The 15,435-nt window shown below is 48.1% G+C and overlaps 1 protein-coding gene across 1 annotated transcript in view; it reads right to left on the bottom strand.

The window, feature by feature from the left end:
* Positions 1-13,686, bottom strand: part of zmym2 (zinc finger, MYM-type 2) — a 28,415-nt gene extending 14,729 nt beyond the window's left edge. The window contains exons 1-6 of the mRNA XM_060039333.1: positions 13,531-13,686; positions 5,257-5,904; positions 4,731-4,911; positions 3,936-4,096; positions 1,806-1,954; positions 750-912 (exon numbers count right to left, since the gene is read on the bottom strand). Coding sequence (XP_059895316.1) covers positions 750-912; positions 1,806-1,954; positions 3,936-4,096; positions 4,731-4,911; positions 5,257-5,889 — 1,287 coding nt within the window. The 5' untranslated portion in view covers positions 5,890-5,904; positions 13,531-13,686. The remainder of the gene's footprint in view (positions 1-749; positions 913-1,805; positions 1,955-3,935; positions 4,097-4,730; positions 4,912-5,256; positions 5,905-13,530) is intronic.
* Positions 13,687-15,435: the final 1,749 nt, after the last annotated feature.

Below are 15,435 nucleotides of genomic sequence, written 5' to 3'. Positions count from 1 at the left end.
ACTGGGATGGTGCATAATGGGGTTGGATCTGAATACTGGGGCCGACTTTAAGACTGGGTGACCCTGAATCTCTTGACTGTGCCTCTCTTAATCCATTTCCACGTTGAGCTGCCCTTGACCTGACAGGGCTTCCCCATTTTCCCCAACGGCACACAACGACAAGACTGGGTACCACCCCATGATCCAAACGGTTGCTACTCAAAATCCTGTCATAGTTTATATCAAATAGTCACCAAACAGTGGAACCAGAATTTGAAACGTTGTGCTACTACTCAACTGAATACAACAAACAACGTACTTAATGCAGCCCTTTTTAAGAAAAACATTGTTTGACAAAGCGAAGAGAATACATTTTTTTAAATAATGCAAGCATGCTGGGGGAAAAAGCAGTTAACAAAACATTTAGGTAACATTGGCATGGCAACGGCCGGGGCGAGAGACGACTCATAAGCGCTCCTTTGTGAGTCGAGAGGAAGTGTCCACCATTTTGGATAAAACAGGTATCCATGGAAACGCCGCCTCAGGCAAGGTGGCGGAGGCCTCACACCACCCCATGTGTGCGTGAGGGGCTGATCTACTACATATATTTGTGTGTGTGTGTGTGTGTGTGTGTGTGTGTGTGTGTGTGTGTGTGTGTGTGTGTGTGTGTGTGTGTGTGTGTGTGTGTGTGTGTGTGTGTGTGTGTGTGTGTGTGTGTGTCTCTCTGTGTGCGTGTATGCATCTGTCTGTATGTGTGCGTATGTGTGTACCTCTGTGAGCTTGCCGCAGACGGTGCACTTGGTCTTGATGGCGGTCTTGGGGGGGTTCTGCTTGTTTTCGTAGGCCCCCAGGCAGCCCGTGCTGCAGAACTCCTGGAAGGACTCGCTGGAATCCACCTGGGCCACGATGGTCCCCTTCATAGTGGTGATGTCCCTATAAAACACACAAACACATAAATAATATATATAACATTATGGTCCCCTTCATAGTGGTGATGTCCCTATAAAACACATATAAATAATATACGGTATATAACATTAGGGTCCCCTACATTTTGGTGATGTCCCTATAAAGCACACAAACACACATAAATAATTTATATAACATTATGGTCCCCTTCATAGTGGTGATGTCCCTATAACTCACACACACACACACACAATCAAGATACCATGCTGATCCCCTAAACGTACACGCTCAAAGACATCATACTGTCTCAACAATCACAGCATCACAAAGCCACACCCACAATCACTCTTGTTGCCACGCCCCCTCCCAAGGGCCCTGCCACCAGCAGGTTGGTAGCCTGCCAGCCTGGCCCCCATGGGCCCCATAGCAAGGGCCAGCCTGCACCTGAGGAGCCGTCCTCAAGGGCCGCTGGGCCCTGCCGCCCCGCCATATGGTGTGGATGGGAACAGGCCTGACAGCTCTAGATGGAACAATACAAATGCTAGGACTCGGTGAACACTACTGTGTGTTCGGTGTGTGTCTGTTTTTCGGTGTGTGTGTCTGTTTTTCAGTGTGCGTGTGTGTGTGTGTGTGTGTGTGTGTGTGTGTGTGTGTGTGTGTGTGTGTGTGGTGTTCTGTGAGATGTTCATGTGTGTGTGTTTGTGTGCACGTGTGTGTGCGTGTGTGTGTGTGTGTGAGATGTTCGTGTGTGTGTGTGTGTGTGTGTGCGTGTATTCGTGTGTGTGGTGTTCTGTGAGATGTTCGTGTGTCTGTCTGTCTGTCTGTCTGTCTGTCTGTCTGTCTGTCTGTCTGTCTGGGTTCGGTGTCTGGGTTCGGTGTGTGTGTGTGCGTGCATGTCCCTCTCTCTCTCTCTTTACTTTTTACACATGGTGCAGGTCTTCTTGGGGGCGGGCTTGTGGGAGAAGGCGGAGAGGCAGGTGGTGGAGCAGAACAGGTGGGTGGAGCCCTTGCGCTGGTAGGCCGTCTGGCCCTTCTTCAGGGGCTTCTTACAGTTGGCACAGGTCACCTGGGAGGGCAGGGGCACTTTTAATTTAAGGCAAGTGCAGTCATATTTCATAATTAACATAACACAGCCATATACCATAGGTAAGCACTAAATAAATAATCAAATACAATCATACACTACATAAATATGATTGTATTCTTGTTCTTTATCGTGGTACTGAAGTAATTAAGATAGAAGTCACCCAAGTTGGACGTAAAAAATATTATTTTCATTTTGTGGGAACTTTAAAGATAATATAAAACCCAAGCATTGATGCATTGATCCTCTTTACTTTTGCAAATGTAAAAAGCTGCCCCCTAGTGGACTTCCATGCTAACTAAATAATGAACTTTTAATTAACCAACCAGCCAACCAACTAACTAGCCTGGCTAACGCCAGACCTCGTCTTAATCTACATTGAGATGAGGTCTGGGAACCACACATTCATTTTCTCATATTTGAGGCGTGGTTTACGATTGCCCGGAGCCGTTTATTGGGCGCTACGAATGTCTATCATATGAGTCTGTGCGTAGCTCATAGCCAATCAAAGCCTTTTGGTAGCAGGGCAAAGACATCCTTCTTGGTAATGAAAGAGTTTAACGCCGAAAGTTGCTCTTTACTCAAAATAAACTTGCGTTCTAAACTACTTAGAACACTATCTAAGGCTGCATCGAAAGGTAACGCGTCTGCTACCATTTTGGATCCGTAAACTACAAGCTTCGGAGTGTCGCATAGACGTCGTCATCGTCTTGCCGTCCCTCCCCGTTCTGTGAATGGTTCCCCATCTCAGGCGAAAAACAAATCCAAGGAATCCAGGCTGCCTAGCAGCGCGAAATGAAATCGCGCGCAAGGCAGCATGGGTATACCCAGGCTACCAACTAACTATGTAATTATCTCAAAAATGCATACGTATCCTGAAGCACACGTGTGGTCGTCACTGGTACCAAACCAGTTAAGCTTTGGTAAAATAACAGCTTCACAAGAGCTGCCAGGAAGGCAACTGTCATTCAAAATCGAAAAACAAAACCAGACATGGGCATATTCCCTAGATTGAGTCATACGGGTTAAGGGGTTGGCTGATAGAAAGGCCCCCTGCCCCTGAACACGAGCTCTCTGTCTCTCTGGTTACCATGAATCCGTGCCGCCATTGTTGTCATGGCAACACCGGAGACGCTCCATTGACAACCCAAACAGCTGGCTACAGCTGCAAGACAAGATGAACCAATACCAAAAGTAACAAATAGCCACATGTGGACCGACGTATCGATGGATGACCTCATCATCTCGACCCAGATGATGCCATCGCCCTGAAGACATCGTCCAATCACTGCCTTTATGTCACTTCTGTTTGCACCAGAGTTGGTTGCATTGGTGTTTCCTTTTGGGAAAGAGGATGGTGCTGGACCCACAGCCTCTCTCCAGAAGGTTGTGGTCCGGCATAGACAAAGAGGAAGGAGCGGGATAGATCCGACAAATCAGAGCATCCGAGAAGGAACGTTTCCTACTGTGGTGGAACGGGCGTTTCTCACTGATTCATTCAGTTAAAATCGGAGGGAATCTAGATAGTGAGTGTCAACCCAGACACAGTCACCATACTTGCAACCGGGAATGAATCCAGATTCTAAATGGACTGATGCCACCCCCATCAAAACAAGCCAACCCAACAATGCTCTTCTCCTGCTCCTGTGATTGGCCGAACGTCATTCTAGAACAGTGTGGTTTCCACCTTTCTCCAAAAGGGGCTCAACATCGTTTTACCCTCCATCAATATCAATGTCCCACCTGAATAGTGAGAAGTACTTTGCTCTGTTCTCTGCTCTTGTTAAGCTTATAAGCATGTATCTATACATATATAACTATATATATATATAGATATATATAGATATATATAGATGCATATCTGGCAACCCGTAGTGGGATCCCTGCACCGAGGCTGGGAAACACTTTTCTAGAACTAGCTGGAGCAGAGCTGTGATTGGCCGACAGGAAGGAGGAGGGGTACCTTGACGGTTCGGGGCGGCGCCGGGGGCTGGGCGGCGGCGGAAGAGGAGGATGAGGAAGACTGGCCCTGAGGTTTAGGGAGCGAGGGGGCCGGCGAGGGGGAGTCCACCCCGCCCTGCTTCTGGTTCCGAGGGAACGAAGCTGACTGGGAGATCCAAGAGTCTGGTGGGGGGGGGGGGGAAAGAGAGAGAGAGAAAGAGAGAGAGACAGAGACAGAGACAGAGAGAGAGACAGAAAGAGAGAGAGACAGAGACAGAGACAGAGAGAGACAGAAAGAGAGAGAGACAGAGACAGAGACAGAGACAGGTGTGCGTGAGGGGGGGGGGGTAGCAAGAGAGGGAAAAAGAGTGAGAGATAGTGTGTGTGTAGGGGGGTTAGAGAGAGGAAGAGGGGGAAGGTAGTGAGAGGGGGAGATAGAGAGAGAGAAAGAGAGAGTGGGGGAGTGAGAGAGGGGTAGAGGGGGGAGAGAGAGGGAGGTAAGGGGAGGGAGAGCGGTATAAGGGAGAGGTAGGGGAAGGAGATGGATGGCATCATTTCTCTTCTAGGTCCTTCTCTCCTCTGTTGCCGTGGCAACGAAGCCCAGTGTTTGTAATCCAGGTTACGCCAGTAAAACTCTTTATCGCATATTTATTATAATGTATTTGCTCATAACGGATACTTGTTATTGACACATAAATAACAACATATCTGTGAGACATTGTTGAGTAAGCAGTGTGTGAACGTGTGTGCGTCACCCGTCACCTGGGCGTGTGTGTTACCTGTGCGTGTGCGCACATTACCTGTGCGTATGTGTTACCTGTGCGTGTGTGTGTGTCTCCGTTAGAGACAGGCTGGCTACTGTTGGCTGCTCCCCTCCCAGGGTTGAAGGAGGAGTTTGCTTTGGAGGAGGTGGAGGAGGTGGAGGAGGAGGAGTCTGTGTTGAGGCTGAATGTGCTGCTGATCTGAAGACCGTTCTCCCCTGCTGGAGTCTCCGGCACCTGCGCACACACACACACACACACACACACACACACACACACACACACACACACACACACACACACACACACACACACACACACACACACACACACACACACACACACACACACACACACACACACACACACACACACACACACACACACACACGCAAATAAATGTAAGAAACAAAATTGTTAACTGTAAAACCAATCTCATTTTCCGCCAGATTATGTTTGGACCATTGACCATTGAGCAGGATTTGCCTTCTCCAAATTTGGACCAATGACATCAATGGTCCAACGCTTTCCAGACTGGATTCTGCCGGTTCCCCTCCCCTCCCCGGCCCGGCCATCCCTCACCGCTGTGGCGGCCGGCGGCCCGCCCTGCAGCGACGTCACCCCGCTGATCAGCAGCTTCATGTCGGCCGGGAGCTCCTCTGCAATGAGCTTGGGGGGCGGGGCCTCGTCCGTGGTGGGGGAGGAGGAGGAGAGGGGGGCGGGGTCATCGCCCAGCGTGGTGACGCTGGCGATCCTGATTTGCGAGTCGGGCTCTGTGCTGCTAAGGGCCCCGGCGGCGGCGGCGGGGGAGCCGGGGGCCTCCTCCTCCTCCTCCTCCTCCTCCTCCTCCTCCTCCGCCGTGGGGCCCCCGGAGCCCTCCTCCTTGTGCTCATAGTCCTCTTCGTCGTCGATGACGATGGGCTCCGTGGCAACCGTAGCCCCCGCGGTGGCAGGGGCGGCCTTGGCGGAGGAGCTGGAGGCGTCGGCAGGTGGGCTGGTTGCCGTGGATACGACAGCGGGCTGGCTGGCGGGAGTGGCCCCCTCCCCCACCAACACCACGTCGTCGTCGTCGTCCTCGTTGCCGTCCTCCCCGTCTGTCATCATGGGAACCGCCTCCGCCTCCTCCGGGGCCTCAGGGGGCGTGGCTTGCGGCTGTGGCGAGGGAGGCCCCGCCCCCTCCCCCGCACCAGGCCTGGGTTCTGATTCCCCGTCCATCGCTAAGGCAACCACCTGCCGCCGGCAAAAACACACAAAGACAATTAGCCAATTAGGAGAGAGCAGGGGTGGGGTTGCGGGGGGGGGGCAGCAGAAACAAACCGGTTTCCCTGGAGACACTGTCGCGCACACACGAAAAAAACTCCCACATGTTACCACACACGTGCAATCAAATACACATGCTCACACAGTGACACAGGCACTCTCACTCACATTCAAACATGCACGCCCACACACACACACATACACCTTGCTCCACCGTGTGTCTCCCGGTTGAGCAACTTGGAGCCAGTTCCTGACCGACCTGATTAGTGGAGCCAAAATGGCCACCATGGAGTTGACAGGAAGTGACAGGCAGCTCTGTGGAGGCTATCTGAAGGCAGATGAGCTACCACTAGCTACCTCACACACACAGGGAAGGTGGAGAGGGAAAAATATGTAGGGAATGTTTAGGAAAGAGAGTGTTAGGGAAAATGGGGAGGGAGAGAGAGATGGGAGAGAGAGCGAGAGTGTACAGGTGTAGAGAGGAGAGTGAAGAGAAGGAACAGATTGTACTGAAGGTATAGGATGCCGGTGTGTGGGGACGAAGAAGGGAGGGCATACCGAGAGAAAGAGAGGGGTTGGTTTAGCGGAAGCAAAGGAGGGGAGATGGAGAAGGAAAGAGAGGGAAGGTTGAGTTATGAAATGAGAATTAAGAGGGGGAGCGAGAGACGGCATACGGTATACCACGTACACGCATTAACGTCAATGATCCGTCTCTGTATCCACTGTCCAACCCCTGCCTGCTTCTTAAAGCTAGAGGAGGCCTCTGTGGAGAAACCAGCTGGAGTTAGCTGGATAGTGAAAGTATCAAAAACCCACCACTCCCTTCAGGCCTCCATCCAGAGCCCCTCCAAAACACAAGCTAGCTAATGCTAGCTAGCTTGCTAGCTAATGCTAGCTAGCTTGCTAGCTAGCATTAGCTATAGGTCTCCTTGCCTGGCCTTTTGGAAGACTCCGGTCATGCGCAATGAGCGCACAGGCAGAGTTTACGCAGCTAGGTAGACAGACAGGTGCGCATGCAATCATTCCACATTCCACTGGATGAAATGCTTGGACGTGCTTATTACAGCCTGCGACAACTACAGATACCGGATTGGTTGCTTTATTTATTTTTTGTATTTGATTTAAGGATTTCTGTCAGAATGTAAGAGTCCCAAAAATGAAAAAGATGCTTCTAAAATAGATGTCATAACCAATGATAAATTAACTGTCTCTGTATTCGCCTTCCATCCCCTACCTGCTCCTTAATGACCTGTCTCAGTATCCACTGTCTAACCCCTAGCTGCTCCTTAATGACCCGCCTCTCTGTATCCAGTGTCTAACCCCTACCTGCTCCTTAATGACCCGCCTCTCTGTATCCAGTGTCTAACCCCTACCTGCTCCTTAATGACCCGCCTCTCTGTATCCAGTGTCTACCCCCTACCTGCTCCTTAATGACCCGCCTCTCTGTATCCAGTGTCTAACCCCTACCTGCTCCTTAATGACCCGCCTCTCTGTATCCAGTGTCTAACCCCTACCTGACCCGCCTCTCTGTATCCAGTGTCTAACCCCTACCTGCTCCTTAATGACCCGCCTCTCTGTATCCAGTGTCTAACCCCTACCTGCTCCTTAATGACCCGCCTCTCTGTATCCAGTGTCTAACCCCTACCTGCTCCTTAATGACCCGCCTCTCTGTATCCAGTGTCTAACCCCTACCTGCTCCTTAATGACCCGCCTCTCTGTATCCAGTGTCTAACCCCTACCTGCTCCTTAATGACCCGCCTCTCTGTATCCAGTGTCTAACCCCTACCTGCTCCTTAATGACCCGCCTCTCTGTATCCAGTGTCTAACCCCTACCTGCTCCTTAATGACCCGCCTCTCTGTATCCAGTGTCTAACCCCTACCTGCTCCTTAATGACCCGCCTCTCTGTATCCAGTGTCTAACCCCTACCTGCTCCTTAATGACCTGTCTCAGTATCCACTGTCTAACCCCTACCTGCTCCTTAATGACCCGCCTCTCTGTATCCAGTGTCTAACCCCTACCTGCTCCTTAATGACCCGCCTCTCTGTATCCAGTGTCTAACCCCTACCTGCTCCTTAATGACCTGTCTCAGTATCCACTGTCTAACCCCTACCTGCTCCTTAATGACCCGCCTCTCTGTATCCAGTGTCTAACCCCTACCTGCTCCTTAATGACCTGTCTCAGTATCCACTGTCTAACCCCTACCTGCTCCTTAATGACCCGTCTCTGTATTCATTGTCTCACCCAGTGGCGTCGATATTCCCAAGTGTCCGATGCTACAGCCCCACATTTTTTTAGGGTTAATAATTGCCTTTGGGAGTACTATTAAATAGGGTTACATGCCCGTATGTTAAAAATGCCCCTTATTATTCTTACACTGTTTATGTCTGCAAAACCTATTTCATCGTCTTTCAAAAAAGGTCTGATTTCGCTTTCGCTTTAAGGCACCCCTCCCCAGCACGCTCAGTCTTCTGTGATTGGTCGAACGCTTTGCGCGTGTGTCGTCAAATTCACACCCCGGACAAGTTGCAAACATTTTGGGAAGCCGGAGGTGCGACTTCTGCATTTCAGCACCGCCCACTGCACAGTCTGACGTCACACTGTTACGGAAGTAGAGTCGGAGCAAAAACAAGCCGTCACTGTCTAACCCTACCTGCTCCCTAATGACCTGTCCCTGTATTCACTGTCCAACCCCTAGCTGCTCCCTAATGACCTGTCCCTGTATTCACTGTCCAACCCCTGAATGCTCCCTAATGACCTGTCCCTGTATTCACTGTCCAACCCCTGAATGCTCCCTAATGACCTGGCTCCGCCCGCCTACGGACTCAATTTTCATCTCGCCTTCAGTATTAGGTATGGACTTGCGGTATGTTCTCGGGTTTTCTTTCGGGAGTGGCTTTCATGACCAAACGATTGGCTTAGCGATTGGTTATGGTAGATCCAGACTGCCACTGAGCAGATCCAATCGTTTTAAACTCCAACAGGCATCCGCCTTCAAGGGAGTTAACGTATGCCAATGGAGAGTGACCGGACCAGAGTTTGGTAGGACCAGGCGAAGTGGAGATCCCCTTAATAGTATTTTAGTACATTTGGTAGATCTAACGCCACTGGTCTAACCCCTCGCTGCTCACTAATAACATGTATCTGAATTCACTGGTCTAACCCCTACATGCTTACTAATAACATGCCTCTGTATTCACTGCCAATCCCTCTGATCACTAATAACATGCCTCTGTATTCACTGTCCAACCCCTACAGGCTCACTAATAACATGTCTCTGTATTCACTGGTCTCGCCCCTACCTGCTCACTAATAACATGTCTCTGTGTTCATCACTGTCCAACCCCTACAGGCTCACTAATAACATGTCTCTGTATTCACTGGTCTCGCCCCTACATGCTCACTAATAACATGTATCTGTATTCACTGTCCAACCCCTACAGGCTCACTTATAGCATGTCTCTGTTCACCTTCTAACCCCTACCTGCTAACTAGTGACATGTCCCTGTATTCACTGTCCAACCCCTCCTTTATAACAGTTGTTTATTTCCTGACTACAAATCTTCCTCACTCTATTTCCTGATTATATATCTTTCAATCTATCACACACGCACGCATAAAATATACCAAGCTAACCTCATCCCGCTGTAACTATTAATGACCACACACACACACACACACACACACACAATGTCCATCATGAGTGACAACAGCATCTCCAAGGCGCAGCTACACCTTGGTTGCCGTAGCGACAGGGATCCACCTGCCACAGGGGCTTTCAGTAGGGAGGGTCGGAACCCGTCTCCTGTTAGAAGATGAGCTGGGACCCCATCATTGGTCAGGATTGATGAGCTCACTCCTTTATGTACCTACTAGTGCTGTTCATCATGATCTAGACCACCATATCCATGAAAAATGTATGAACTAAATCCATTTCAAAGCCTTTTAGAAACAGCTGGCAGAGAGCCAACCAATCTGGATTTTGTTTTGTGGTGCCGTTTGGTTTTATTAGAATGTTAGGTATTGGCTATTGTAATGTTGTCACATAGTCAGATACATGTCATGTCAACATTCTCACACACACACACACACACACACACACACACACACACACACACACACACACACACACACACACACACACACACACACACACACACACACACACACACACACACACACACACACACACACAGCTCTAGCTCCGCCCACAATTAAACAGTCTGACATCAGAGCTCCGACAGCACAGCTTGCGCCCCCCCCCCCCACCCCCCAGAGCCTCCTCCCTCAAACCCTCCCTCCCGCCCCCCTCCCCCAGCACACACGGCAGCCATTTTGGATCCACAACAACACAGGAAGTCCTTTGATTGAAACAGCAGCAGACTTCCCATACAGCTGACAAGGCCAGGACTCAGACTAACCCACGTTCAAAGAAGGACTAGACCTCTATAAATGGGGCAGCTCGTCAGAAAAATTCCAGTCAATAAGCAAAGTATTGGACTAGCCTTTGGACTGGAGCGAGATAATCAACATGATTAACTCTCTTCCCCTCAGGATTAACACAGTTCTGTAAATCTGAATTACAACTATATTTGAATGGCCTTCATCAGTCATTATAGCTGTCCGTAAGCAAGGTATCCACACTGGCCTGCGGTAAGAAAAGACATGACCTGTGGTACTGGTAAGACATGTGACAACGTATATGCAGTATGGTATGCAACATAGTTCAGTCTAGTATACGACAAGACAATGTCGTCTCCTGCCGGCAGACCTCAACTACACAAGTGGCTTGGTGGATCAACCTGCTAGTGTGCTGAACGTTGAGGTGAAACAGCTAGTAGCGAACACAGCTTTGATTTCCACATTTGATTCCTTTCCTTAGTTCTAACCCTGACTGTCCTGTCAATAAATAAGATCATAAATAGGTATCTATCTATCTTTCTATTTATCTATATTATGGATTTGTAGGTCGTTAAAATTTGGTTATAAATGGTTTAGTTTAGGTGTTGGGTTTCAGATTGTTAAGAATAGGTTACAGATGGTTAAGAATAGGTTACAGATGGTCAAATTTAGGTTAAAGGTACATTTAGGGGTTACATTAGAGGTTGTTAAGTTTAGGTGTTAGCTTGGAGTTGGTCAAGTTAAAAAACTTAGAGATGGTTACAGATTGGTGGGGTTTGGTGTGGTTACCGTAAGGATCTAGTAGTTAGCAATGCATGAGAGGGACCACTTGAAAGTTAATCGTGTTGTACCATACCCGGTATAATGCCCCAAAGATTGATAAATGGCGCACATTAAAAAAATCCTACATTTGATTCTGAAGAAAACCTCAATGATGAAGCTGAATATTTCTACATGCATTGTGGTGTGGCACGGTGCGTATATTTGTAGTGGAATAAAACTACAGAATATATTCATATAGTTTACAATAATGACATGCATCTACAGATTGATGTCTAGGTCTTGGAAAGTATATCAAAATGATATGGTAGAACTCTAAAAGAGAATGATTAACAAAGGTTTATATAATGAATATCTGAAACAAACCACCTCAATGTTGAACTGAATGTTTGGATTAAACCACTTCCTGGTTCCACCAAACCCTTAAGCTTTACTGATCAATGAGAAGCAGAAGCAAGCAAAGAGTCACATTAAAAATCATCAGTGTTCCTGGCAGTTTAGTAAATGCTAATTATCCAATGTTGGGCTCAACAACATTGTTTCAGATGGGGTATTGCAAGCCTAGATTCTAAAAAACTGAATTTTTGCCAATACATTTAAACAAAGTATACCTAAATAGATTTATGGAAATTAAACATTGAGCTCAGTCAGTTAATATGGGACACTTCACAACCTCTCAGATGATATTAACATATAAACCCAGGGACAGCACGTCTGGCTTCACATCCACAGACAAGGTGAGCTTGTGGAGACTGTGTGACATACTCTGCTAGGGAAGCGGCCAGCTCTAGAGAGAGAGAACCAACTGCAATGCAGAGCTCCCTACAGTCTACATCCAGAGGAGACGAGGAGGAGAAGGAGGAGAGGGGTCATGCTACCTCCGTACCGTTAGAGATGTGGCTCTGCTCAGCAGCGAGCGGGTTAAACGGCAGAGACCGGCCACATCATCATCATCCTCATCATCCTCATCATCATAGGTGCTCTACCTTCCCAACATGCGCATCACGTGTTTGCGCATTAAGTCGATTGCACATCATTTTATACATTAGGTCACAACGTGGCAACGCGTATCCATCTGCGCAAACGTGTGCATGAAATTATCCGACGTTGATGTCATTAAATATTACAAACAGCTATTATTTGATTAGGGGTTCATTGTTAACAATATCACACATAACGTCCTACGTTAAGCAGAGCAGCATGCGCAGAATCATCCATCATTCATGTGCTCATGAGGTCATTTCCATGTCGGTTACCTGGCTGGCGAATGCAACTCTCAAAAAGAAATGAAAAACTACGGAGTGTATTCATTCAGTCCAATCAAACGTTACATGAGCAAAGCCCCCCACCCCCGTCTGTCCTTGACCAGACCCCGGATACCAATCGACCACGCCGGGTGGAACCGAACCGAGCCTCACAACCAACCCACTAAAACTTGAGTCCACCGAGGAGGTTAAAAACTTTACTCTGACAACCGGAGAGTCCAGAGGCGGAAGCCGCACTACCTGGGCCGCTGAACCCACAGACCACCTCGGGATAGAGAGTTGGGCTCGGCCAAGTTAGGAACCTCAGACGTGGTTCAGCTTTCCGGTCCGTCCCCGCAAATGCAGCCACTGGATTAGCGGGGAACCGAGGGAGGAGGGCAGGGAGACTGCGCCATTGTTAATATTGGAGGAACCGATTACAAGTTAGGAGCGTCAAATCAGTAACGATCACAAAATAGCGACCCAATATTGGTCAACTAGTTGAAATCTCTCCCAATAGCCATTTACGTACAGCGCCCTGTAAACCACGTTGCTCAAATACTTTCCGATATATATATTTTGCATAAGACATGGCCTTGACAACCAACCTGCCCCAAAACGTGGAATAAACCTGATGTTTTGGAGCTACCTGTGACAGGGAGCTTTAATTGGAAAGTTACCCGATATAGAGACCACCCCGGGCAATCAGTGGCAAGTGCCCGTGGCTACCACATGGGGCGCCCTCGCCTGGCGCACCAAAACCGCCTTCCTTTAACGCAGGAGGGTAAACAAGCCTCTAAAAATTGCACAGCGTTGCTTAAGGTTCTCAAGGCGTTTCGGTTGTCGTATCGCAGCCCAAAGCGGGATTCGACCAAAACGACCCCCCACCCCCCTCCCCTCCCGAGAGCAGCGCTGCTCCCGTCCGCCATTAGCGAGGCGAACAATACGCGAGACTGGAGGCGATGGTCCGCCGCCACGGCGCACAGGGGCAGAGAGAGCCGCACACTAGGCGCACAATAAAAGAGGGAATTGATCCTAAAACGTGTCTCCCCGAAACCCCAGGGTCTCCGAGTAGGGTCTGTGAACCCCTCCCCTGTCCGCCCGCGCAGTTGCTGAAACTTTAACTCATTACGCGTTGAATTGGAAATATAAAAACGTCTGTGAATGTCTTACCGGAGTAGGGCTGGAAACGATATAGCGCCACTTTTGTGCCTTGACATTAATCCGTGGGAGCGCATGCGCTCTGACGCACACAGTCCACTCGTGGGAGGATAGAATGAGACTCCAACGAGGTCCGCACTCGGGTTTCTCCGCCGCGCAAGCGCAGACCGCTCAATCAGGGGCGATATGGCTTGCAATTACATCGGCCCATTAGTATGTATTTTACTCAAAACCTTAGGGGTTGCGGATGTCGAATATCCCACGTCAATCCACCTTGGACGACGTTTCAAGCAACTCTTGACCACTTAGGAGTTTAATTTACTCAGAATTAAATGAGGCTGCAATCAGGCGCTTTGCTCTGAGCGGATCTGAAACATGCAATGGGTTGAGAGAGTTCACGTTCTGCACAATGTCGTAGAACCCAGTTCTCCCTGGACGATGAAGGTTTGTATCCGGAAAAAAAGTATAAGCCAAGTATGCGTGTGTCACGTCCACCCATCTCAACACACACACACACACACACACACACACACACACACACACACACACACACACACACACACACACACACACACACACACAAGCCGATGGGAGGGAGGAGGGGGGCTGTATTACGTGTGCAAAAGAACGCAGAATCCTACGTAGGGTCGTGTCTGCTCATTGCGACTGCGATAGAAGGGTCTTCTGAAAGTATCAGTTCTACCGGCTGTAAACATCACACACACACTGGAAGGTCGTGTAAATTAGGGGCGTCAGCAGGAGTCGTCAGAAAAGTAGAGAGAGCTTGTAAACATGGCGGATCAGGTGCGCTCAAATGCGTGAAAAAATGTCTTTCGCATACACTCATGAGTTCGTACACAATAACAATAATCTCAATGCTCCCCAACTGTGATCGCATATCCAAACTTACCACATTTAGGGCGAAGTCAAAGATATAGAGGAGAAAATGTGTATCGACTTGAAAGTATGCGCAGATGTATCATCTCTCCCAGGTGAATAGTGGATGCCGATCCGTCTATTGATCAGGGACAAACATATTGATACTGGAATTAGAATGTTGAACTGACCAATACTCGGTCCAGAACATGAGGAACATGTAACATCTTCTAATCAGCAGTGCTCCCCTTAGAGGCCGAACATGGAATTACACGTTGCCTGCATGTTTGCGTGTGCGCGGGCCTGTGCGTGTGCGCGCCTATGTGTCTGTGTCTGCAATAAAATAAAATAACCTGAAAGATTTGCGATTTTTGGAATAATCACACATATGAAAGAAAGTAATTTGAAGGATTTTTATAAGAAATACATACCGAGATAGAGAGTAATGGAGGAAGCAAATAATCGGGAGAATGACAAACAGGAAAACAGAATTATGGAGAGATAATGAGAGAACTAGACTAAATTACTAAATAGGCCTACAATTATATACACATTAGAAAATGACTATTCTATACTACAACATTATACAAACACTACCATCTACTATTATAAACTAATGCAATACACAATTTTATTTCATAATCACTATATTATATACATACCATTATACTAATTATATTATATACACACTATTACATACAAATTATATTATATAAACACTGTTATATATATAGAACTACAATATAAACACTATGGTATCCCAACTAAATTATATACACACTATATCAACTAAATATGTACATACTATTCACTTGTATGCAAGATAGAAAGTCACTGGGGGAAGGATTTGGGCACATTGTGTTCCTTTGTGATCAGATGTTGGACAGCGACGCCCATCTTTGGTTCGACCACTTCCAACGTCAATTCAACTTTATCCATACAGCCCTTATTGAGTCTTGGATTTGAATGTAAAATTGATATCAAAATGATCAAATATGCAGGCGGGCGTTATGTGAGGAGTGAGGATGTGTTCTGAGGAGT

This window comes from Gadus macrocephalus, chromosome 20 (assembly GCF_031168955.1).
Source record: "Gadus macrocephalus chromosome 20, ASM3116895v1".
Lineage (NCBI taxonomy): Eukaryota > Metazoa > Chordata > Actinopteri > Gadiformes > Gadidae > Gadus > Gadus macrocephalus.
Note: the sequence above shows the minus strand (reverse complement) of the source record. Positions and strands in the feature narration are given on the sequence as shown.